This window comes from Carcharhinus amblyrhynchos, chromosome 2 (genome assembly GCF_965287045.1).
Source record: "Carcharhinus amblyrhynchos chromosome 2, sCarAmb.v2.hapA, whole genome shotgun sequence".
Classification (NCBI taxonomy): domain Eukaryota; kingdom Metazoa; phylum Chordata; class Chondrichthyes; order Carcharhiniformes; family Carcharhinidae; genus Carcharhinus; species Carcharhinus amblyrhynchos.
Window position 1 is genome coordinate 33822517 of NC_137325.1, and position 24367 is coordinate 33846883.

At 41.5% G+C, this 24367-nt stretch overlaps 1 protein-coding gene and 1 non-coding gene across 3 annotated transcripts in view; one reads left to right on the plus strand and one right to left on the minus strand.

Annotated features, from left to right (window-relative positions):
• Positions 1 to 4853, minus strand: part of carmil1 (capping protein regulator and myosin 1 linker 1) — a 395677-nt gene extending 390824 nt beyond the window's left edge. Inside the window, exons 1-2 of one of the 2 annotated variants that reach the window (XM_080204317.1) lie at positions 4423 to 4853; positions 3909 to 4006 (exon numbers count right to left, since the gene is read on the minus strand). In XM_080204317.1, the coding sequence (XP_080060443.1) occupies positions 3909 to 4006; positions 4423 to 4462 (138 nt within the window). In that variant the 5' untranslated portion in view covers positions 4463 to 4853. The remainder of the gene's footprint in view (positions 1 to 3908; positions 4007 to 4422) is intronic. The other variant, XM_080204310.1, reaches the window with a different exon arrangement.
• Positions 4854 to 21315: 16462 nt separating this feature from the next.
• Positions 21316 to 21477, plus strand: LOC145362054 (U1 spliceosomal RNA). Its single transcript, XR_013889924.1, has one exon. It is a non-coding gene; the product is annotated as a U1 spliceosomal RNA (small nuclear RNA).
• The last annotated feature ends 2890 nt before the right edge of the window (positions 21478 to 24367 follow it).

Consider the following 24367-nt stretch of genomic DNA (forward strand, 5'->3'; position numbering starts at 1 on the left):
AAATGCAGCTGAAACCTTTTTCTGATTCATTAAATGTACTGTTCCGCAAAATACTTTCCAGGGGCATTTTTTTCTTGACAGATCTATTTTGTTAATCTTTATGTGTTCACTCTTCAAATTATAAATTCAGCTCACGGACTGCAAACTGCTTGTGAAATCCATACGCCAATGGTAAGCAACAAGGCACAAAAACGTTTGATGAAACTGGAATCAAATAGAAATTAAGCAGTTCCTTGGGCGATCTAATATCCAAACTGCAATTTCAACACTTGGTCTGTATCAGACGCAAACCCACCTGAATACTATAAATCAGGACCACATTCTTCATTCCATGGGGTTCATGCTTCAGCTTTCACCAACGTTCCAGCTTATAAATAACATGCATGCAAGTTATTAAGTCCACTAACTGCCTCACTAAATTGGAGTGAGCGCATTTATTATTTGCTCTCCCTATTCCCTCACCCTCTACTTTACCATTAGTTATAACTACATCTAACAAATTAACCTGCCTTTTCTTTTGACAGATGCTGACAATCAATTATGGTCTTCCAGTATTCTGTTTGTTTTTTAATTTCGTACTTCACCATTTAACTTTTCCTTGCTTTTATCTACTTATTCAATATGTTATAATTGCAAAAAAATGCCAAAGCTCAAAACAATAGCCAGGATTTTCTGGCCACCCGGCAGCATATTTTCCCGGGGTGGAGGCGACTCACCATTGGTCATCGGTAAAATCTTCCAGTCCCACCAAAGTCTACAGCATTTTTGCAAGGCCTGTCCACCAGCGTGGGTCACCTTTGGTGGGACCAGAAGATCTCACCAGCAAGAAGGGCTAGAAAATCCCGGTCCATGTCAAAAAGAATCCATTTTTTACTTACAGTAATTCTGAACTTTTAAACATATATCTATACTATGACAGTAATTGTCACTAGCATTTAACTCCTGACAACTCAGCAGTGGTTACTTCATCATCTCTCTCTCTCCCCCCCCCCGTCAAAAATAGATTTTAGTTGGGAAGAGTATTAATGGACATGGAACCAAGATAGGTTCAACCATGACCTTAATTAATGATGACAGACTAGAGGAGATGAATGGCTTACTTCTCCCAATTTCTAAAGTTTTAGGAATAGAAATAATGGAGAATCAAAAAGACTTAAGTATAAATAAATTGTACTGGAGGAATTAATGAGATTAAGTGGCGGTGAATTCCCTGGAACAGACAACTACATCCCAGGAATTTGAAACAGATAGCTGAAGAGGCAGTGGATGTAATGGTTTTGATATTCCAGAATTCCTTAGATTCCATAACAGTTCCCAAGGATTAGAATGCAGTAAACAAATCCTCATTATTTAAGAAAGCAGGAAGAGGGAAACAGGCAACAGGAAGTAAGTTAGCCTATCAGAGGTGGGCAAAATGCTAAAATCTATTATGGGGAACATTTTAGTAGGACACTTAGAAAATCATAACCTGTCGATATGGATTTATTAAAGAGAAATCATGTTTTACTAATCTGTTTTATGAGGATTTAAGCCAAAGGGAGACCAGTGGACGTAGAGTAATTAGACATTTTTTTAAAATCATTCAATCAGGTGCTACAGGCAGGGCCTACTCCTGCTCCTATTTCTTATGTTCTTACAGAAGAGGTAATTGCACAAAATTTGGAATCATGGAATTGGAGACTGAAATCTGGTTGGAGGTCAAAATCAAATAAAATACCTGGTGGAATACCAAAAGTACTTGAGTCTGTTGATGATAATAATGTTAGGTGCGAAAATGAATAGTAAGGAGGATGCAAAGTGTCTACAGCGGGAAATAGGAAGGTTAGGCAAGCAGGACAGGAGAGGGCAGATGCTATGCAAGGTGGCAAAGCAGGAAGTTATCCACTTTGGTAGAATATTTTGGAATGCTGAGACTTGGAAATGTTTCCATTCAGAAACTTGGTTGTTCTTGTACACAAATCATAGAAAGTTACATGCTAGTACTACAAAGGCGGCAAATGTTATGCTAGCTTTTGTCATGTACAAACTAAGAGTACGTCAGTAAATTATTTACTTCAATTAAACAGCACATTGGTGAGGCCATAACTGGAATACTGTGCACAGGTTTGGTTTCCTTACATAAGGAAGGGCATATTTGGCCTGGAAGGAATGGAACAAAGATTCTCTAGACTGTTTCCTGAGTTAAGCAGATTCCCAGTAAGAAATTGAGTAGACTGGACTTGCATTCCTTTGGGTTTAGAAGAGTGTGAGGTGATCTAATAAAGCATGAAATTCTAGTCTGACAGGGTAGATGTTAAGAAATTGCTTCTTCCGGCTGAAGGCAGGGTCAAAGTCTCAGAATAAGGGATTGGCCATTTAAGACTGATATCACTAAAACGGCTTATGAAACATTGTCTGACTTCTCCCTTATCACTAACTTCATGCCTCATCCTCATTCATGCTGCTACACTCAACTATTCTAACACACTTGTGGCTGGTCACCCACATTACACCCTCTATAAACTTGAAACCATATAACATTTTGCTGTCATGTCTTAATTCACAGCAAGTCCCATTCACCTTTCGCTCCTGTGTTTGCTGATTTATGCTGGCCTCGAGTCAAGCACCCCTTTGATTTTAAAATTTACATCCTTGTTTTCAAATTCCTCCATAACTTTGTCCCTCTTTGTAACTTCCTCTACTTCCACAATCTTTCAAGATAGCTGCTCTCCCTTAATTCTGGCTTCTTCTTCATTGATTTTGATTGCTGTACCATTGGTGGCCATGCCTTCCATTGCTTAGACTCTAAACTGTGGGATACTTCCCCTGTGCCTCTTTTAAGATACTCCTTAAAACCTACCTCCCTTTGACCATGCATATTATACTTTGATTTCTAATGTTTCTGTGAAGGCATTGGGACCTCTTATGGTAAAGGCAATATATGTTGCAACAAAGAGCAATTTCATCACCCAATGTGTCATGAATCTTTGGAATTCTGTACACCAGAGAGGTTTGGATACGCAGTCATTGAATATGTTCCTGATGTTGGTTGATAGTTTTTTTTACATACTAAGGGAATTAAGGAATATGGGGATACTGCAGGAAGATGGAGTTGAGACAGAAAGACATGGTCCTGTTAGAATCATAGAAATGTTACAGTGCAGAAGGAGGCCATTTGGCCCACCAAGTCTGCACTGGCAACAATCCTACCCAGCCTCTATCCCCACACCCTCACATATTTACACTGCTAATCCCCCTAACCTACATACCTTGGGACACTAAGGGACAATTTAGCATGGCCAATCAACCAAACCTGCACATAATTGGACTGTGGGAGGAAACAGGAGCACCTGGAGGAAACCCACACAGACACAGAGAGAAGGTGTAAACTCCACATAGGCAGTCCACAAGGCTGGAATTGAACCCGAGTCTCTGTTGTGAGGCTGCAAGGCTAACTACTGTGCCGTCCCTGAATGGGTTGATGGGCCAAATGGCCTAATCCACCACCTGTTTAAGTTTACTTATTAGTGTCACAAGTATGTTTACATTAATAGTGCAGTGAAGTTATTGTAAAAATCCCAATTTCTCATGTTATTTAAACATCACTCTCCCCAACCCCGCCCCCACAATTTAACCCCAAACACAATGCACCAGTCCCCACACAGACGCAGAACCACCTGACTAGCAAACTTAAAAAAAAGTTTTCTGCTAATCACTCATTTTTGATGGCTCACTTAAATGAGGCGGTGGTATTTATTATAATTTTGACGCAACAGATTTGGAAGGAGCGCGCGTTCACACAGGGTGAAATCTCTCCACCTGAACTGTACTTCAGTCAAGACATGATTGTAATACCGAACACTGCATCGAGCTGAAGAATGAACGTGTCCTCAGCGCCTTTTAGACTTTTATTAACCTTGATCGCTTACCAAAACTTTATTCTCCACCTTGTCGCCTTTGACTTCCAGTTTCACCTTCTTCTTCAAAATGATTTTAATCTTTCTGCCAATAACATCCCTGACGCTCTCTGTGGAAACAGTTAAAGTAATCGCTGAATAAAAGTCGCTTTTTTTTCCATGTCGTAACCTTAGAAATCAAATGTGATCTGATCTGTTATTTGCCTTTTTAAAGTCACATCCCTCACTTGCTTGATTCAATACAAAAGCGAGATCCAATTCTCAAGTGGCTCAAAAATCTGATAACACCCCCGATTAAAATATTCAGAATGGAGGGGGGATAGCCAGGTTAATACGACACCCATGTGAATGAAAGTGGATAAACAAACGCGCGATCTATCGCCTACACACTACGACAGAAAATAACCCGTTTCAATATATTATTTAAACCCCACCACAGATGAAAAATCCCGGCAATTCCAGTCAGTTTGCCTGCTTTCCCGTCGAGATAAAACATCGCCCCCGTTTATCTGCACTGGTTCCTTACCTAGCAGCTCTTTAGGAACCTCCGAAAGGTCTTCGGTCATGTTTTCCAGTGAAGGACGCGGGGTAGCTGCTGTGTGAAAGTTGCCTTTGGACTGGCTGCTGGCTGGCGTTGTGAGAGGGGCGCTCAGCGGTTACATTATCGCCCGGTTATAATGTTGCCATATCCCAGTGTTCCACAATGTAACCTTTTCTCGTTCTCTCTCTGTGTATCCCTGGATTGTTCCTCCTGACAAACGCTCCTCTTCGTTTACCCGCCCGCCCGGTTCTCCCGCTGTCCAGACTCCCTTCAGCCCTCCAGCAGCATCTTCCCAGCTCCAGCCCGCTCACATTGATCGCGGACAGGTCCTGAGCGGAAGGACAAAACCGCAACACTCCACCCCCCTCGGCTCGCCAGATCCGCTCGTGGCCGGAAACCCCCGAATCCCTCAAAGCCTCAGCACACGCACACACACACACACACAAAACAAGGCGTCTCCTCGGTGAGAGCAGACACAGCCGCAAATCAGAGCACTCACTCTGATGGACCTCTCTCCAAAGGAGGACGTCGCCACCTGCTGATACAGCACCCCTGCAACAATGGGTTTTTCTTCAAAAAAAAGGCATTGATCATTTTTAATAGTGTTTAGTAGTAAAACCTTAGTCAAGACATTTTAAACTGCATTTCCAAAGAAATCTAGATTTAAAATGTGCACCAAAGAGGTACATTTCATTGAGCTTGTTGTACTATAAGCGTCCAAGGGGAATTAAATGCTATTTTACTGCCACTGGATTGAAAAGTGTAGTTTGTAGACAGAAGTGTAGACAAGAGATTGAGGGATCAGTATAAACAGTGACAATCAACTATACAGGCAACTTCTGGTGTACTTGGACCAATCATTAGAAAGCAACTGGACGAGCTCTTGTGTAAGTGTCTTTGGGGGTTGGGGAAGTTTTGCAGAGCTTATCTGGTTTACAAAGATGGTACTGTTGCCTCACAGCGCCGGGGATCCGGATTCAATTCTATGGCTGTGTGGAGTTTGCACGTTCTCCCTATGTCTGTGTGAGTTTCCTCCAGGTGCTCTGGTTTCCTCCCACACTCCAAAGATGTGCAGATTAGGTTCATTGACTATGGCTAAACTGCCCCTTAGTGCCAGGGGGATTAGTAGCGTAAATACGTGGGGTTATGGAGATAAGGCCTGGGTGGGATTGTTGTCGGTACAGGCCCAATGGGCTGAATGGCCTCCTTCTGCTCTGTAGGGGTTCTACTCTATTACAATAAATGAAGTAGAATCCAAACAGTGTCACCAAATGTCCAGGATTGCCTTGACATCTCCAGGAATTAAAAACTAATTTCCAGGACAATGCTATAATGAACCCAAGAAAAATGTCATAGCAGCAACAACAAAAAAAAGAGGAACATAAAGGCAGACTCTTCAAGCTTCTTCAGGAGGTGCAAAGGAAAAGGTTAGGTGGGACAAATATGGGCTCATTACAGATGAGGGCAGGAGAATTTACAACTGAGAAATAGCAGGGAAATAGCAGAGAAATTAAACAGTCACTTTGCTTCTGTCTTCATGCTAGAAGATATTGAAAATCTCACAGAAATACAAGGCGATTGAGGGACATGAGAAACTGAGGAACCAAAAGAAATTAGTATTAGTAAAGGGGCTGAAGGTTGATAAATACCCTGGAGCAAATGAGATTCATCCTAAAGTTTTGATGGAGGTGGCTAGAGAGATAATGGATGACTATCTTTCAAAAGTGTACAGGTTCTTGAAAGGTTCCTGTGGAAGAATGGAAAAGTGCAGACCTGTTAGTTTGACTTCAGCAGTAGGGAAAATGTTGGAGTCTTATAAAGGATGTGATGATTGAACATTTAGGGAAAAAAAAGAAAAATTGGGCTGAGCCAATGTGGATTTCTGAAAGGGAAATCATGTTTGACAAACTTGTTGAAGTTTACTTAAAGATATAATTTGTAGCATTGATAAAGGAAAGCCAGTGAATGTGGTGTATTTGGATTTTGAAGGCTTTTGATAAGGTCCCACACAGGAGGTTAGTAAATTAAATTCGAGCATATAGTATTGGGGAAGATATATTATTATGGATTGAGAATTGGTTAACAGACAGAATGCATAGATTAGGGATAACTGGATCATTCTCAGAATTGCAGGCTGTTACTGCAAGGATCAGTATTAGGTCCACAGCTGTTCACGGTCCATATAAATGATTTGGATGTGTGGACTAATTGTAATATTTACAAGTTTGCTGATACCAAACTGAATGGGAATGTAAGTTGTGAGGAGGATGCAAGGAGGTTTCAAGAGGATTTACATTGACTAAATGAATGGACTAGAACATGGCAGATGGCACATATGAGAAGTGTAAGTTATTCATTTTGGTAGAACAAAATAGAAAAATCAAATACTTCTTTAATGGTTAGAAGTTGGGAAATGTGGGTATCTAAAGGGACCTGGTATCCTTATTCATGAATCAGTAAAACTTAGCATGCACATGCAGCAAGCAGTTAGCAAGACAAATAGTCTGTTGGCCTTCATTGCAAGGGGATTTTGAGTACAAGAGTAAGAATGTCTTGCTGCAGTTATATAAAGACTTGGTGAGACCTCACCTGCAGTATTATGCACAGTTTTGGAATCCTTACCTAAGGAAGGATGGAAGGAGTGCAATGGAGGTTCACCAGATTAATCCCTGGGATGTTGGGATTGTCCTTTGGGACGAGATTGGGGTGACTGGGTCTGTATTCCCTTGAATTTTGAAGAATAAGGGGTGACTTCATTGAAGCTTGCAAAATTCTTACTTGGCGTGACAGGATGTATGTAGATAAATGGCTGTCCTAGCTGTGAGTAATCTTAAGACAAGGAACAGGCTATTTAAGACAGAGATGAGGAGGAAATTCTTCACTGCGAGTGTGGTGAATTTTTGGATTTCTTTACACCAGAGGGATGTGGAAGCCTAATCATGGAGCTTAATCATATTCGAGACAGCAGAAATCGATATTTTTCTGGAGACCAATGACCTCAAGGTGATAGTGCAAGGAAAGTTCATTGAGGTAGATGATCATCCATGATCTAAATGAATGGCGGAACTGTCTCCATGATCCAAATGGCCTACTCCTCTTCCCTTGTTTTCTAAAAATATTTTATGCAAACACTTTACTTCAGTTAAGTAGATAAGTTTGGAGAAGCTGGGGCAATTCTTCTTGGAGAAGAGAAGGTTGAGGGAAGATTTGAGAGTTATTCAAAATCACGAGAGACCTGGACAGAATCGATAGCCTTTCCCATTGATAGAAGAATTGAGAACCAAAGGATACCAGTTTGAGGTGATTGGCAAAAGAAATGATGGCAATATGAGGAAATGCTGCAAGTAGACAGGATCTGGTATGCACTGCCTGAGAATGTGGCGGAGGCAGATTCAATCATCGCTTTCAAAGGAGAATTGGATCATTCTTTTAGGAGGAAATATTTGTGGGGCTATGACAAAAAGGTAGGGAGTTAAGCTAGATGACTTGTTCTTGCAGAGAGGGCTGACGTAGACATGATGGGCTAAATGGCTGCCCTATGTCCTATAATCATTCTATGATTCTTTGGTTGTTCATTATGAAAAAGGTAAGAGAAAAGATTGACTGATATTCAAGAATTATCCAATCAAATAATGAAGAATCTATTCAAATTCTGATTAGCATCAAATGGACATATCAGGTGACTGATGGTGAGTTGGATATTGACATGATTGGGAATGGAGGTCATGTGATGAAACCTCCAGACTCTATCCAACCCGAGTTAACTTTAAATCTATGAAGTTTATGAGAAAATGGTTTTCATTGATCTTCAGTCTATGTTCGTATATCCATGAGAAAAAAATGTTGTCCATGCGCATTCTTGAATCAGACAGAGTCATCCAAAACAGTGAAGGTATCCATATGGAAATGACATTGAATGGGCCTCATGGAATTTCTGTTGTCATTTCCCTGCACTCACTGTTTTAATTTAGTTTTTGTTGTAAGCTCAGCTTGAATCATAAATCTACCGTAGGAAAATATTAGGGTTGACATTTGAAAGAACACTCATTGGCCAGGTTCTTCCTGTTATTCACTGATTTGCTTCTAAACAGGACTTTGATGGGTTGACAACCAATAATCCATTATTTTGTGAATGTATAGCCAGAGAACTTTGGCTTACAAATTGGCAGATTTGAACCCTCTTGATCCTGCACCATGCCTCTTAATGAGCACCTCCTTATGAACAGGCTAAAAATATGGGCAAATACTAGCTGGTCCATCACTTCTCTTCCATTCCATCTTATTGCAGGTAGGCAACCTGACCCTCAGTGCTTCACACCTAAAACAAATCATGCCATCTCCTGGGAAAGACAAAGACACTACAAAAATAACCTAAATCAATTCAGGAGAAACAAATGTTGGGAAATGTCTCTTCATCAGAGCAGCTCAGTATCTAGTATGAAATGAAATCTCTCGAGGAGGAAGATTAATATCTTTGACTTTTTGTTGGAATGATTTATATTGATGGAAAAAATACTCTACACTGTCCTTCACCTTTTAAACTTTAAAATTTGTAGCAGCACCTGCACACAATGATATTATGAAACCATTCAATCATGTTGTTGGACACTTCACTGCTCTTAAAACTGTTAAAATGTCTTGTACTACAGCTAGCCACATGACAACATTCCATTTAAACTCCTGATTGTGAACTGATAGCAAGAGTCAGTGAACAGAAACAATGGCATTAACAGTAACGTTGTCACATTCATGACATACGAGTTTACCTAGAATATCATAAGCATTCCATATAGTTTCTGCACACAACACCTCTATCATGACGATTTACAATGTCATTGCTGCCCCAAAAGCTTAATTTTAGGCAATTATCAAGGCAGCATGTATAATTGATTGAGATTGAATGTGACTATGGGATAGAAACACTGTAAAAATAAAAAGCTCTTATTATTGTAAATTTGTTAAATACCATCAGCTTTCAGGTGGATGTAAGGATCCCAGTGCATTATTTAAAAAGCAATGGCCTTGTCAGCTGCACTAAGCAGAATTCCTTCCTTGACCATCAGTGCTCAAAGCAGATAATTTCTTTTGCTGGTTGTGGGATCTAGCTGAACACAAATTAGCTGTTGTGGTTGTCCATCTAACAAAGACTGCTTCAAAAATCATCCAGAGTCGGTAGCGTCCTTTAAGGTATCCTAAGCATGTGATACGATGCTGCATAAATGCCAGTTCTTCTCCTTTGGCATTTGCACCTAAAATGTACACTATCTTCAAGAAAACATGTTCATTGACTGCTTTACTATTTTTATACAATTATTGAAATGTAATATTTATCGTTTAATAATGTTGAAAATAATGGAATGGTCTTCTGACTTCTCACTGCCCACAAAAATATTTGAAAGTTACATTATCATGAAGCCAACACTTTATTAAAATGTAGCTCTTTGCTGCTTAGCAATTTTTTAATATATTGGACTCAAGGATCAGTACAGTTCACCCCACGTTACACTACCTGTTGCCGCAAGAGAAGGCTAACACTGAGCCACGTAAGGAAATATTAAGTCAGAGCACTAAAAGCTTGGTCAAAGGTGTACGTTTTAACAAGTATGTGATAACCCCCACGTGGTAAGTCCATGGAGAATCACTGATTGATCTCTTGTGGTATTCATTGAGTATGAATTCCCCCGCAACAGGCAGTGGCCTGCCCAGCTGGAACTCATTTCTCGAGCCTTTTATATGGCAGGCCTAAGTCTGGGCTTTCTTAATGGTAGTTCAAGACAGGGACTGGTGTGTGTACACCGTGGCAGTGATTTTACTTTGTATTATGTTCCTTTCCAGTTAGGCTTCCTGAGTCATTACGTTAGCGATAAGGAAAAAGAAAAGTTTCAGACACCATTACCACTTAATGAACCTGGTAAGACAGTGATGGGGAGATATTGAAAATGCCACTGTTTAGGAAATGGAAAATTAATGATGCGGGTATGGAGGATTGGCCTCAGTGCGCTGAAAGAATTAGTTACTACTTCTGGGCAAATGGCATAGATTGGGGATAGACTGGCAAAAAGTCATCCTTTTGACCGTTTGTGGGGCCCTGACTTTCAGCATCATAAAAAGCTTAACCTACCCAGCGTCGCCAAATTCAAAAGTTTTTGATGACTTGGTAGATATGGAATCCAATCACTATGACCCTAAACCTATATTACAAAACTATAGGTTTAACACAACAAATTGACTCCTTGGTTAATCAGTCACTGAATGCTCAGTACTGCAGAAATTGGCAGAACACCATATGGGCCAGCATTTCAGGAAATATTAAAGGGTCATTTAGTATGTGGAATTAATGACCCAAAGGAAGTTACTGGCTGAACGAACTCTGGACTGCAAGAAAGCTGTAGAATCATAGATTAGTATCATTGAATCCCTATAGTGCAGAAAGAAGGCCATTCAGCCCATTGAGTCTGCACCGACTCAGCATCTCACCCAGGCCTACACCACTCCCCACCATTTCTGCCTGCCCACCCACTTTATCCCCATAATCCCAAATCCACCTAACTACACAACTTGGGACATTAAGGGGCAATTTAACATGGCCAATACACCTAACCTGCACATCTTTGGACAGTGGGAAAAAACTGGAGCACTGGGGAAACTTATGCAGGCATGGGTAAAATGTGTAAATTTCACACAGACAGTTCCCCAAGACCAGAATTGAACCCGGGTCCCTGGCATTGTGAGGCAGCAGTGCTAACTACTGTGCCACCATGTTGCCCTACAAACAGACCCTTACCTGCGAAAACGTAGTAAAAGGGGCCCAGGAACATCAGAGGACCATAGATGGTATGGTCCTCAGCCTTGGGCAACCTCTAAACCGCAGAATCAAGTCCTCAGTGGATAAAACTCCTCCAATTTGCTGCCAAGGAAGGGTGATTGGAGTCAGAGGTTGCCAGATTCCAGAATTAGGCAGGAAACCTCTCCATAGTACAGTGAGGAGTGAGCACATCCATTCTGCACTGTAGTCACAGGGTCTGCCCCAGGCAAGGCTACGGAAACAGGCAAAAGCATATTCAGCCGAGGCTGAAGGGTGAAGCCATCTCAGGGAATGGTTTACAAATAAATCATCCTGAGGATAAGGAAGTGATGCTGCTAAATTGCATCAGCACACCCAAAGAGGTTTGGGACACCAAGGCTAGATTGGCCACATACACTGGGGAGTCCATACATATTGTTGGGACCACTATAATCCCAGTTACGCATGGAAAACAGAAAGTTTAACTCTCCCAATAGTGGTGCAAGGACAAAGGCCCAGCCTTTTGGGAAGGGATTGGCTATAGAAAATCCGCCTGAACTGGCAACATTTCTTTAAAATGGGTACTGGCAATTTATACAAGTCATTGGGAAGTATCCCAAAGTGTTCCAAGAAGATCTCGGGAAGACTAGAGGTGCTGGGGCCAAGATTATGTGGACACAGACGTCCAACCTAAAAAATTTAAGGCACAATTAGTCCCCTGTGCTTTACATGCCAAAGTAGAGGCTGAATTGGAATGTCTAGAGGAATTTGGCATTATATTTCCAGCACAATTTGCTGAATGAGTCACGCTAGTAATCTCAGTTTTAAAAACTGACAATTCGGTCCTGACCTCCTTGACGGGCAATAGGGCCCCCCACTTAGGCAGAGAATCTACAGCACGCATAGAAGATTTGTAGGCAAAACTGGCTTGTGTGGGGGGTGGGGGTCACCTGTTTTCCAAATTAGACATGAGCCATGCCTACCTCCAACTAGAGCTTGAGGTGCCATCCAGGAAGCATGTCATGGCAAATGCTTACAAAAGACTGCTTGGGTATACTTGTTTTCTTTATGGGGTGTCTTTGGCTCACGTCATTTTTCAAAGAATGATGAAGAACATTCCTCAAGGAGTGCCCAGAGTGCCAGTCTATCTGAATGATGTTTTAATCTCAGGAGCTGCTGCAAAGGAATATTCGGAGAGTTTGGAGGAAGCCTTATTCTGATGCTGGCATCTGATTAAAAAGGGAATACCCCTACGCGCAATGGAGATGAGGCCATGGGCAAAGAGATGGAGAAGGCCCAATTGTCATAGGGGAGCCCTTGGATTTTGGAGTGGGGGGATTATGATTCATTGATTGATCTCCCCGTGGGGCTCATTGAGTGTGAGTTCCTCTGATAACAGGCAGCGGTGTGCCTAGCAGAAACTCATTACCCAAGCCTCTTGTAGGGCAGGCCCAGGATTAGGCCTATTAGTCCCAGGTAGCGACCAGTGTCTGTACACCGCAGTACACAGGAATGGTTTTACTTTGGATTCTGTAATAAACTATGTTCCTTTCCAGTTGGGCTTCCTGTGTCATTACAGAGAGTCATAAAGGAAGAAAGCGAGGTAGAGAGAGGTAAGGAGGGAATTCCAGACTTTAGAGAAATTATGGAGATAGGGAGTGATGAAGGCAAGGAGTGATTTGAAATCAGAATGAGAGTTTTTAAAATCAAGGCTTTGTTGGACTGGGATCCAGTGTAGGTTAGCAAACCCAGATGTTAAAGGTGAGCTGGATTTGGTACAAGTTAGGTTGTGGGAAGCAGACTTTTGAATGTCTTCAAGTTAACAAAGGGTAGAATGTGGGAGACCAGCTAGGAGTACTTGAATGGTCAAGGTTAGAATTAACAAAGGGTTTCTGCATCACATGAGCTGAGTCAGAGGAAAAATTAGCAAAGGTATGAGCGTCCTGAAGGCCATAATCGTGTGGCCTGTTCACTCCACAGAAGGTCTTTGGGCAGACAGCAGTTACCTATCTGATGAACATAATCAAGTAGGCGTAGAGGTCATTGGATAGTAATGAGTGTATATGGATGGAATTAGCACTCTCCAGAACCTCTAAGTTGGCGATCTTGTGCTGGTAAGAAATGTCGAGGATATGTCTGAGACAACAAATGTGGAAACTTATCAGCCTTTTTTCTTGCCCAGCATCCAGGTCTCACCACAGTAGAGGAATGCAATGAGGACACTGGCTTTATAGTTTGTATTCACAATCAGGTTTTGTTATTCCCCATTCTTACTCAGCTTGGACATAACAGCTGCAGCTTTTGTGATGCACCTGTTGATTCAGCATCAAATGACAGATTGCCGGTGATCGTGAAGCCTAGATATGTGAAGCTATCTTCAGCATTATTAATACTGATTGATAACAGTATGGCAATATCTTGGACGATGACATTCAGCTTCCTGATGCTGATTGTCAAACCAAACTCTTTATGTCCATCTGCCACTGAAGATGTTTCTCAACGTGAAATGTTAAGGCAGCATTGTCAACAAAGATCAACTCTCTGATGAGGATTTGACACACTTTTGTCTTGAATCTCAGGTGAAGAAGACCGAGCAGCTTTCTGTTAGTTCTGGTATGTAAAAAGACATCACGGTGGATGGACTTGAAGCCTATGCAGCAAAGAGAATCTGCTTGAGTGTTGCTGCCAGAATGTAACTCTGAGCTAATTGCAGTTCTCTAAGAGTTTCATTACTGCCCTGGCATAACTGATCTTAGCTCTCACCGTTTCACGAACAAAGAGGATCGCACTATGCATTTTCGGCTGACAGATTTTCTTCAGCAGTGCATTATAAAACATCTCTGCTCTCATGATCAAACATCTTGGTCGTGCCAATGAGGACAAGATATCATGATCCCTCTTTTTCAGGACTGAAATGACCATGTCAACTATAGATCTTCCAATTCTGAAACCACACCAGGACCTGGGATAGATGCTTTCAGCCAAGATCTGCAGTCTGAGAAGGGCAGCACAGGCAAATACTTTTCTCATGACCTTCAGCAGAGAGATGCCTTGATAGTTGTTGCAATGGCTGCAGTTACTCTTGTTCTTGCATTATTTTGAGACACTATCCTCCCTCTCCAGCAGAGACAATTAAATTTATGCAGATGTTGCAGGAATACTGTTTTCCTGTGCTTGATAAGTTCAGGCAGTGCAACATCATCCCCTGGAATTTTGCCAATGGCAGGAAAGTCGATATCTTTGCTAAGTTCAATATATAATTCTTCTATGACAGGCAGGATTTCTGTAGATTCTAGAGCTTTGTGCTGATAGTGTTTTTTCTGAAATACAACTCAAGGTCATAAGAACATAAGAAATAGGAGCAGGAGTAGGCCATCTAGCCCTTCGAGCCTGCCCCGCCATTCAATAAGGTCATGGCTGATCTGAAGTGGATCAGTTCCACTTTCCCACTCTCTCCCCATAACCCTTGTCTGTCAAATTCCACCCATCTTTCCATCTGTCCATTGCAGTTGGTGATGACATCCCTCTCTTTGTTTTTAACAGAGCTGTTTTCAATGCTGGAGGACATGTTCCCTTATTGATCCAACATGCTTGTTAAACAGTGGGATTAGCATGCCTTACTCAGAGCAAAGCAATCCCATAACCAGTGGATCAATCAAAGCTCTGCAGTCCCACCACATCCAGTCATGAAGGGTAGTGGACAAGTAAAGAACAAACTGGAAGAGAAGGTTCCCCCAACATCCCCAGCCTCAATGATGTTCCGGCATGGTGAAAAATACAAGGCTGAAACATTCGCAACCCTCTTCAGCCAGAAGTGCAAAATGAATGATCTGTCTCAGCCTCCATCGGAGATCCCTAGTATCACAGAATTGTCTTTAGATAATCGATTCAGTCCATGTAACAACAAGAAATGGCTAAAGGCACTAGATTCTGCAAAGCTATTGGCTGGAACTCTAATACCTTGCCCACCAGAATCGGAGCAGACGATCGTCCAACAACAGAAATCTGCATTGACCTCAGGCGGGAATTTCCTGTCTCGCCCGACTGAGGCTGTAAAATCCCACCCATTGACTCTGACAATATCCAGCTGTAGCACTGAAGACTCCAGAACTAGCTGTTCCTCCCAGCCAATTTGCTTCCTTAAATCTTCAGTGTTGATTCTATCTGGCAATTTGTGGAATTGCCCAGTTATGTCCAGCCCACAGAAGAGAGGACAAATCCAGACCATCCAATTATCACGCATTAGACTACTCTCAATCATCAGTAAATGATGGAAGATATCATTGACAGTGCCATCAAATATCATTAACTCAGAAAATACTCTGCTCACCAATGTTCAGTTCCACCAGGACCACTCGGCTTCAAATCTCATTACAGCCTTGGTCCAAACATGAATGAAAGAACTGAATTCCAGAGGTGAGAGTGACTGTATTTGACATCAAGGCAGCATTTGACCAAGTGTGTTTGATCAAGGAGCCCTATCAAAATTAAAGACAGCAGAAGTCAAGGTAAAAAACTGTCCACTGGTTGGAAGTCGTATTTAACACAAAGCAAGATGATTACCATTATTGCGGTCCAATTATCTCAGCCCCAGGACATCGCTACTGGAACTCCTCAGGTAGTGGCCTCAGCCTAACCATCTTCAACTGCTTCTTCAATGATCTTTCTTTCAACATAAGGGCAGACATAAGAAAGTTTACTGATTGCACAGTGCCCAGTACCATTCACAACTCCTCAGTGGCAGAGCGGGAAGGCAATGGGGTAATGGTATTGTCACTAGACTAGTAATCCAGAGACCTAGGGTAATGTTCTGGAGATCCAGGTTCATATCTCACCATGGTAAATGGTGGAATTTGGATTTTAAAAAATCTGGAATTATAAATCGAATGATTGTTGTTAACATTCATCTGGTTCACTAATGACCAAGAGGGAAGGAAATCTGCCATCCTTACTCAGTCTGGCATACATGTGACTCCAGATTAACAGAAATGTGGTTGACACTTAAATGCCATCAGAAATGGTCCAGCAAGCTATTCAGTTCAAGGCCAATTAGGGATGGGCAATAAATGCTTGTCCAGCCAGTGACGCCCAAGTCCTATGAATGAATGAATAAATAAAAAAACAGTAACTGAATGGTACATAAATATCCAGACAACATTCAGGTTAAAAAGTGTTAAGTAATATTTGTGCCTACTCAAGTGTTAGGCATTAACCATCTTCAGCAAGACAGAATCTAATCATCCTCTCTTAGGGTTCAGTGGCATTACCATTGTTGAATCTCCCATCATCAATATCCTTGGGGTCACCATTGACCATAAACTTAACTCATAAAAGTACTGTTGTTACAAGGGGAGGGCAGAAGCCAGGCATTATGCAGTGAGTTACTCACTTCCTGACTCCTCAAAACCCATGCATTGTACACAGGTAAAGTCAGGAGTCTAACAGAATACTCTCCACTTGCCTGAATGAGTGCAATTCCAGAAGCTTAACACTATCCAAAACAAAGCAGCCTGCTTGATTGGCACCTTATTCACCACTCCAAACATCCACAGCACCATTAGGGAGTTCCATATTTTTGGCTCAGTGACCAATGCCACTGGTGTGTAGCAGCAGCAATATGTACCATCGACATTGCATTGCAGTAAATTGCCAAGGCTCCTTCCTTCCAAACCCATAACCTTTACCACCAGGAAGGTCAAGTACAATAAATGCATGGGAACATCCTCTGAGCAAAGACATTTCTCATCTTCAGACCTGGATGACTAACCAATTTTTCTGAGGCTTTGCCCCCAGGATTTGGATTCCCCAGCCAGGGGAAACAACTTCCCACTATCTCCTCACCAAGCCATTTCAGAACCTTTGATGTTTCAGAGAGATCACCTCCTTTTTCTATACACCACAGAGGATAAGCTTTACTTACCCAGCTTCTCATCACAGAACAACCTTCTCATTCCAGCAAACAGTCTGATGCAGTCTTTCCAGGGGAAGCTTATCCTTCTTAGACATGGAGACCAGAACTGCCCACATTTTAGAAAGATAATCAGAACATAAATGTAATTGCAACAGGAGTTTTAACACTTGTAGAGATTTTCAAAGTCCTAAAAAACCTGAATAGTATTGTTAATCTAAGATCAATTCTGATTTTGTTGAACAACAAATTACACTTTATAAAATAAACAAACTGCAGATTAATTTAGATACATGAGGTGAATGGTCCCATGTGTGACAGAAATTATCTATTTGGACCAGGCCCATATATGCCATGCACAATTGATAACTTGCTAATAGAGAGGGTGCATGAAGGCAACACAATTGATGTTGTGTATATGGACATTCAAAAGGCGTTTGATGAAGAACCATATTTTAGGTTTGTTAGCAAAGTTGAAATCCATGGGATAAAAAGAATAGTAGCAGCACGGATACAAAATTGGCCAAGGGATTGAAAATAACTGCAGTGAATGGCTTTTTCAGACTGGAAGGCAATATAGATAAGAGTTTCCTAAAGTTCAGTACTATGACTACTGCTGATCTTGATATACATTAATGACTCAGACTTGGGGTTTGTAAGTATAAATTTGCAGACAGCACAAAACTTGTAAGTGTAGTAACCAACAAGGAAGATAGTAACGACTTCAAGGGGACACAGCAGAAGAAGTTCATGCAGAAAAATGTAAGATTTTGGTAGGAAGAATGAAGAGAATCAGAAGTTAAATGGCAAAATTTTATAGAAGACAGAAACCTGACAATGTTTGTGCACTGACATCTGTTGACACTATACTTCCTGCTGCCTCGGTAAAGCAGTCAGCACAATCAAGGACCCCATGCATCCGCACATACTCTCTTCCACCTTCTTCTATTGGGGAAAAAAATGCAAAAGTCTGAAATCACGTATCAACCGACTCAAGAACAGCTTCTTCCCTGCTGCCATCTGACCTTTGATTGGACCTCGCATTAAGTTGATCTTTCTCTGCTGACTGTAATACTACATTCTACACTCTCTCTTTTTCTTCCCTATGTACGATATGCTTTGTCTATAAAGCACGCAAGAAACAATATTTTTCACTGTATGCTAATACATGTGACAATAATAAATCAAATCAAAAAACTAATCTTTGAGGAATCCCGAGTGTCATAGTTGGAGGCAGAGTGTAGAGAAGTTAGGATGTTATTTCAAACATTTTGAGTATCGTCCAGTTCTGGGCACCACATTTCAGGAGGGTACAGGAATGATTTACTAGAGTGATTCCAAGGATAAGGATTACGGTTAACTGTGCAGATTGGAGAAGTTGGATTGCACTCCTTTGAGCAGAGAAGGCTCACAGGACATTTAGTTGAGGTTTTTAAAATCATGAAGGATTTAAATAAATAACGGAAACTTTTCCCAGTGGCTGAAGGGTCATAAACTAGAAGGATTGGAATTACACAGTTGGTGATCAGTGTTAGGAATGCAAGGCCTGATAAGGTTCTGGATATAGATTTAATCACAGTTTTTAAAATGTTTAAAGAAGGAAAAACTGTAGAGATATCGAGAGGAGTAGGAAATTAGGATTAATTGGATTACTTTGAAATAAATTTGTTAGATTGATTGTTTCCTGTGCTTTATTATTTATGACTCTGTGACCATCATCTGCAAGTTCCCCTCCAAGTTGCACACTATCCTAGCCTGGAACCATGTCACTGTCACTGAGCCAAAAATATGGAACTCCCTAATGGTGCTATGGATGTGCCTACACCACATTGGAGTTCAGCGATTCAAGATGAAGCACCACCAACTTCTTGAGAGCAATTACAATGGTAACCAATGCTGGCCTTGCCAGCGACGCTCACATCCCATGAATGATTAATTGATCATTTTTTTGATGGTGTTAATTAAAAGAGGCATATTTAGCCAGGGAACTGCTAAAACACACTGCTCTTCAAATACCATCAAAGGAAGTGTTCTAGTTGCCAGCAAAAGTCTAAATAAATCACAGAAAATAAAATTAATTGGTACATTGTTCTGGTGCTATAGTTCAACTGATGATTGCTGTATTATTGCGGTTTCTCTGGTGGGCTGCCCATTCTGCTGTTTCTCTTCCTGTTGGATGATTATGCTGCTGCTGCCTTCACACTGGCTTATAGTCCTAGTGATTTCCTGTGTGTTTGGCCTAGCTATCCTGATGCTGTTTTTCTCTGTATTGGGCTGGATGTGCTACTGTTGTTATCCTTCCTGTTAGGCTGGCTGTGCTGTTGCCCTCCATACTGTGTTGGGAGCTGTTCTGCTTCCCTCTGTGCTGCATTTGTTGTGATGCTGGGATTTTCTTCTGCCTTGGCTAGTTACAGTATTTTCATATCCTTCAGTGCTGGCTTGCCCCTGTTATCTTTGTTTCTCTCTTCCTGCCCCCACCGCCTTTGTTGGTTCCTAAGAAGAGCCAGGAGGGGACATGAGAAGTCTTTGACATGTAGGGTCAAGGAAAACCCTAAAGCTTTCAATAGGTATGTCAGGAATACAAGAATGACTAAGGTAAGATTAGGGCCAGTCAAAGACAGTAGTGGGAACTTGTGCGTGGAGTCCGAAGAGATAGGAGAGGCGCTAAATGAGTATTTTTTGTCAGTATTCACACAGGAAAAAGACAATGTTGTCGAGGAGAATACTGAGATACAAGCCATTAGACTAGACAGGATTGAGGTTCATAAGGAGGAGGTGTTAGCAATTCTGGAAAGTATGAAAATAGGTAAGTCCCCGGGGCCGGATGGGATTTATCCTAGGATTCACTGGGAGGCTAGGGATGAGATTGCAGAGCCTTTGGCTTTGACCTTTATGTCGTCATTGTCTACAGGAATAGTGCCAGAAGACTGGAGGATAGTAAATGTTGTCCCCTTGTTCAGGAAGGGGAGTAATTATAGACCAGTGAGTCTTACTTCTGTTGTGGGCAAAGTTTTGGAAAAGATTATAAAGATAGGATTTATAGTCATCTAGAAAGGAATAATTTGATTAGGGATAGATTTTGTGAAGGGTAGGTCATGCCTTACAAACATTGTTGAGTTCTTTGAGAAGGTGACCAAAGAAATGGATGAGGGAAAAGCAGTTGATGTGGCGTATAGGGATTTCAATAAAGCATTTGATAAAGTTCCCCACAGTAAGCTATTGCAGAAGGTACAGAGGCATGGGATTGAGGGTGATTTAGCAGTTTGGATAAGAAATTGGCTAGCTGTAAGAAGATAGAGAGTGGTGGTTGATGGGAACTGTTCATCCTGGCGTTCAGTTACTAGTGGTGTACCGCAAGGATCTGTTTTGGGACCAGTGCTGTTTGTCATTTTTATAAACAACTGAATGAGGATGTAGGAGGATGGGTTAGTAAATTTGTGGGTGACACTAATGTCAGTGGAGTTGTGGACAGTGTGAAAGATTGTTGCAGGTTACAGAGGGACATAGATAAGCTGCAGAGCTGAGCTGAGACGTGGCAAATGGAATTTAATGTGGAAAAGTGTGAAGTGATTCACTTTGAATGGAGTAACAGGAATACAGAGTACTGGGCTAACGGTAAGTTACTTGGTAGTGTGGATGAGCAGAGACCTCCGTGTCCATGTGCATAGATCCCTGAAGGTTGGCACCCAGGTTGATAGGATTGTTAAGAAGGTGTACAGCGTGTTAGCTTTTATTGGTAGAGGGATTGAGTTTCGGAACCATGAGATCATGTTGCAGCTGTACGAAACTCTGGTGTGGCTGCACTTGGAGTTTTGCATACAGTTCTGGTCGCCGCATTATAGGAAGGATATGGAAGCATTGGAAAGGGTGCAGAAGAGATTTCCCAGGATGTTGCCTGATATGGTGGAAAAGTCTTATGAGGAAAGGCTGAGGGACTTGAGGCTGTTCTTGTTAGAGAGAAGAAAGTTAAGAGGTGACTTAGAAGAGTCATATCAGATGATCAGAGGATAGATAGGGTGGACAGTGAGAGCCTTTTTCCTCAGATGGAGATGGCTAGCATGAGGGGACATAGCTTTAAATTGAGGGGTGATAGATATAGGACAGATGTCAGAGGGAGGTTCTTTACTCAGAGAGTAGGAAGGGTGTGGAATGCCCTGCCTGCAACTGTGGTGGACTCGCCAACATTATACTTACTTGGTAGGGATGAAACCATGATCAAGCAGGTAGTTCGCCCAGGACAAGGCTAGCCCATTGCACTTCGGGTGTGCTGACGCCTGTGATGTCCCCAAATGCAGGAATCTCAACTGCAAAATTTGTGATAGTGGGGGACTGCGTTCGCGATCTCAAAAAAAGGAAAAAAAGGGCATTTAAATGGTCATTGGATAAACATATGGATGATATTGGAATAGTGTAGGTTAGATGGGCTTTAGATTGGTTTCACAGGTCGGCACAACATCGAGGGCCAAACGGCCTGTAGTGTGCTGTAATGTTCTATGTTCAACCCCACTGGGCTAACCATCATTCCTCGACTTCCTCGAATTACCAAAGGCAGTGCAACTAAACTGTCTATGTAAACAGTTAACCAAATTTGCATTTGTTTTCATTGTTGCAAAACTGAAGTCATCAGAAATATGTTAAAATATTCCTGTTGTCTTAACATTTTGCAGGTCATATGTTGCAACATAAGCAAGCTACTTGATTTACTTTTGCATTTGAGATACAATTTGAGAACAGGAAGATTCTTTCTGATTCTTTACAAAGAATCAAAATAGGGAGGGGATGATTGTAGGGGAATAAAGGCAGAACAGAGAATACCAGAATAATTTAAATCCTATCCATGGGATACGGAAAGAAAACTGGCATAAACAAATTTGAATGTGAAAATTGCTGAACAATCATTTAAGTGTCAGTTAAAGGAGTTTTAGATTTGAGCAAGGAAATGTTTGAAAAATTTGCATGAAACATTTGCAATATTTTTTGTTCTGAATAATTAATAATTTATTTTATTTCCTGTTATTTAAGTGTGACTGGGATTACCTACAAAATTCCGACATTGCAGAGACAATTTTGATGCTCATGGCAACACTGTCCACAAGGTGCTGGCGTTGACTAACCCTCTGTAATCAAATTCCATCACTGTCAGGCTCCTCACCAGAAGATTGAAATCTCTTCTATTTTCTCCTCCTTTGCAACCATGCATTATGAAAATTTGCATAATCTGTTAAATTGTTTCCATAGTGATGAGATCTTCCCTTTTGTAGCTTACTTTTTGCCCTAAATATGCACATGCTGAAATGGCATGAGTGCTCTCTATCTAGCACTGCTGTATATATAAGAATCTGAACTATGAATGAAAATAGAAATTGCCAGAAATACAGGGCAGCCTGTTACCTCCTGGAAGAGAGAAAAAAAATCAGATTAAAGTGATAATTGTGAGATTCCAAAATGATGGCTGGGAACTTCACCTGTTCAGAGGCAACCTGCTTGCAGGCAGCAAATCTCTCTGACCCACTTTACAGACTCAGCCCTGTTTTGCAAACTCACAATTTATCTGATCTGTCTTTCCAATCACTGAGAAACTACTGAATAGATTTCTTCCATTCTTCACTTCCCCCTTTGATGTTCTGTGTTAGACTCACTCTCTTCTCCATTTTATTGAACATTCCCCTCTTGATTTGCTCCTACATATGTGTACATTAGCAGCCAGCTCAGATCCCTCCCTTCTCCATTGTTCATCTCTCAGGCTGCTTTTATTTGCTGTTTTCCTATATCCATCTTTTACATGTAAGAACATAAGAAATAGGAGCAGGAGTAGGCCATGTAGCCCTTCGAGCCTGCCCCACCATTCAGTAAGATCATGGCTGATCTGTCGTGGCTCAGTTCCACATTCCCGCCCTCTCCCCATAACCCTTAATCCCCTCGCTTATCAAAAACCCATCAACCCGCGTCTTAAAAATATTTAGCGAGGCAGCCTCCACCACTTCAACAGGCAGAGAATTCCAGAGATTCACCACCCTTTGAGTGAAGAAGTTCCTCCTCAACTCCGTTCTAAACCGCCCCCCCTCTATCTTGAGGCTGTGCCCCCTAGTCCTATTCTCCTTTCTGAGCGGGAAGAGTCTCTCCACCTCTATCCTATCCATCCCATTCATCATCTTATATATCTCAATGAGATCTCCCCTCATTCTTCTAAACTCTAATGAGTACTAGCCTAGTTTATTCAGCCTCTCCTCATAGTTCAACTCCCTCAACTCCGGTATCAGCCTAGTAAACCTCCTCTTTTTCAGCCTCTGCTTTATATTAATGCCTTTTCCCCTGTTTTGTTATCTTTATTTTCAGCAATGTGCTTTTCCTGGCACATGTCTAAGCTGATTCTGCCCTTCAGATAACCTGTTCTCTTTTTAGTGTCTTGCTTGAATCTCCTCTTGTCCAGTCCTCAGTGCCTTTATTTTCCAATTGTTCTAAATCTACACAATAAATATCAGTTGGTCAACCAGTTGCTGTTTATGCGATTAACAATCTCAATTACCTCACTCCCCATGCATGGAAACCATTCACTCTGTGCTTTCTTTGACGTCCATTTTGCTAATGTCCTCTACATCCATTTTCATGTTCCATTTCCTTCTTCTCTAAACCCACAATGGAACTCCAAACATTAGGCCATTCCACGTTGCCGTCAGAAGCTTAACTGCCTCATGAACATGTTCCTTGCAGCCATTATCTTAACATGGATCAATCCTTTTGACATCCTAACACTGACAAACTTGCCTTATAGGTTGTGACTCTTTACTTCTTATTAAAGCCTGACTACACAATTGCACACGTATCCTGCATGATCCATAGTGCACTTAACATAAAGTCCCACCTTTGTTTCTTCCCAGCCTCCTTGAGCACTTGTTCTTCATTTCAACACTTCACCTTTGTGCATCTTTCCACTTTTCATTTGAAGTTTTTCTTATTCACTACTCTTCAAGGTACCCTGGCAATTTCTACAACAAGGTCTCCTCCCTCAGTATTTACACTGAGTGATCACTTATCCTTGGTGACTGCAACCTCCCCTTTAATTCCTCTCTCTCTTCTGTACCCTTTGTCCTCCATTAACACCATCTTTGACATCCCTACAATAAGTCTCCTTATCTCTAAAGTCCTGATCAATCGATTCCAATGACTTATTCATCTGCCATAACATTCCCATCTCCTGTTCCAACCTCCAGCCCCAGTCCTGCACAAAGTTACTAACT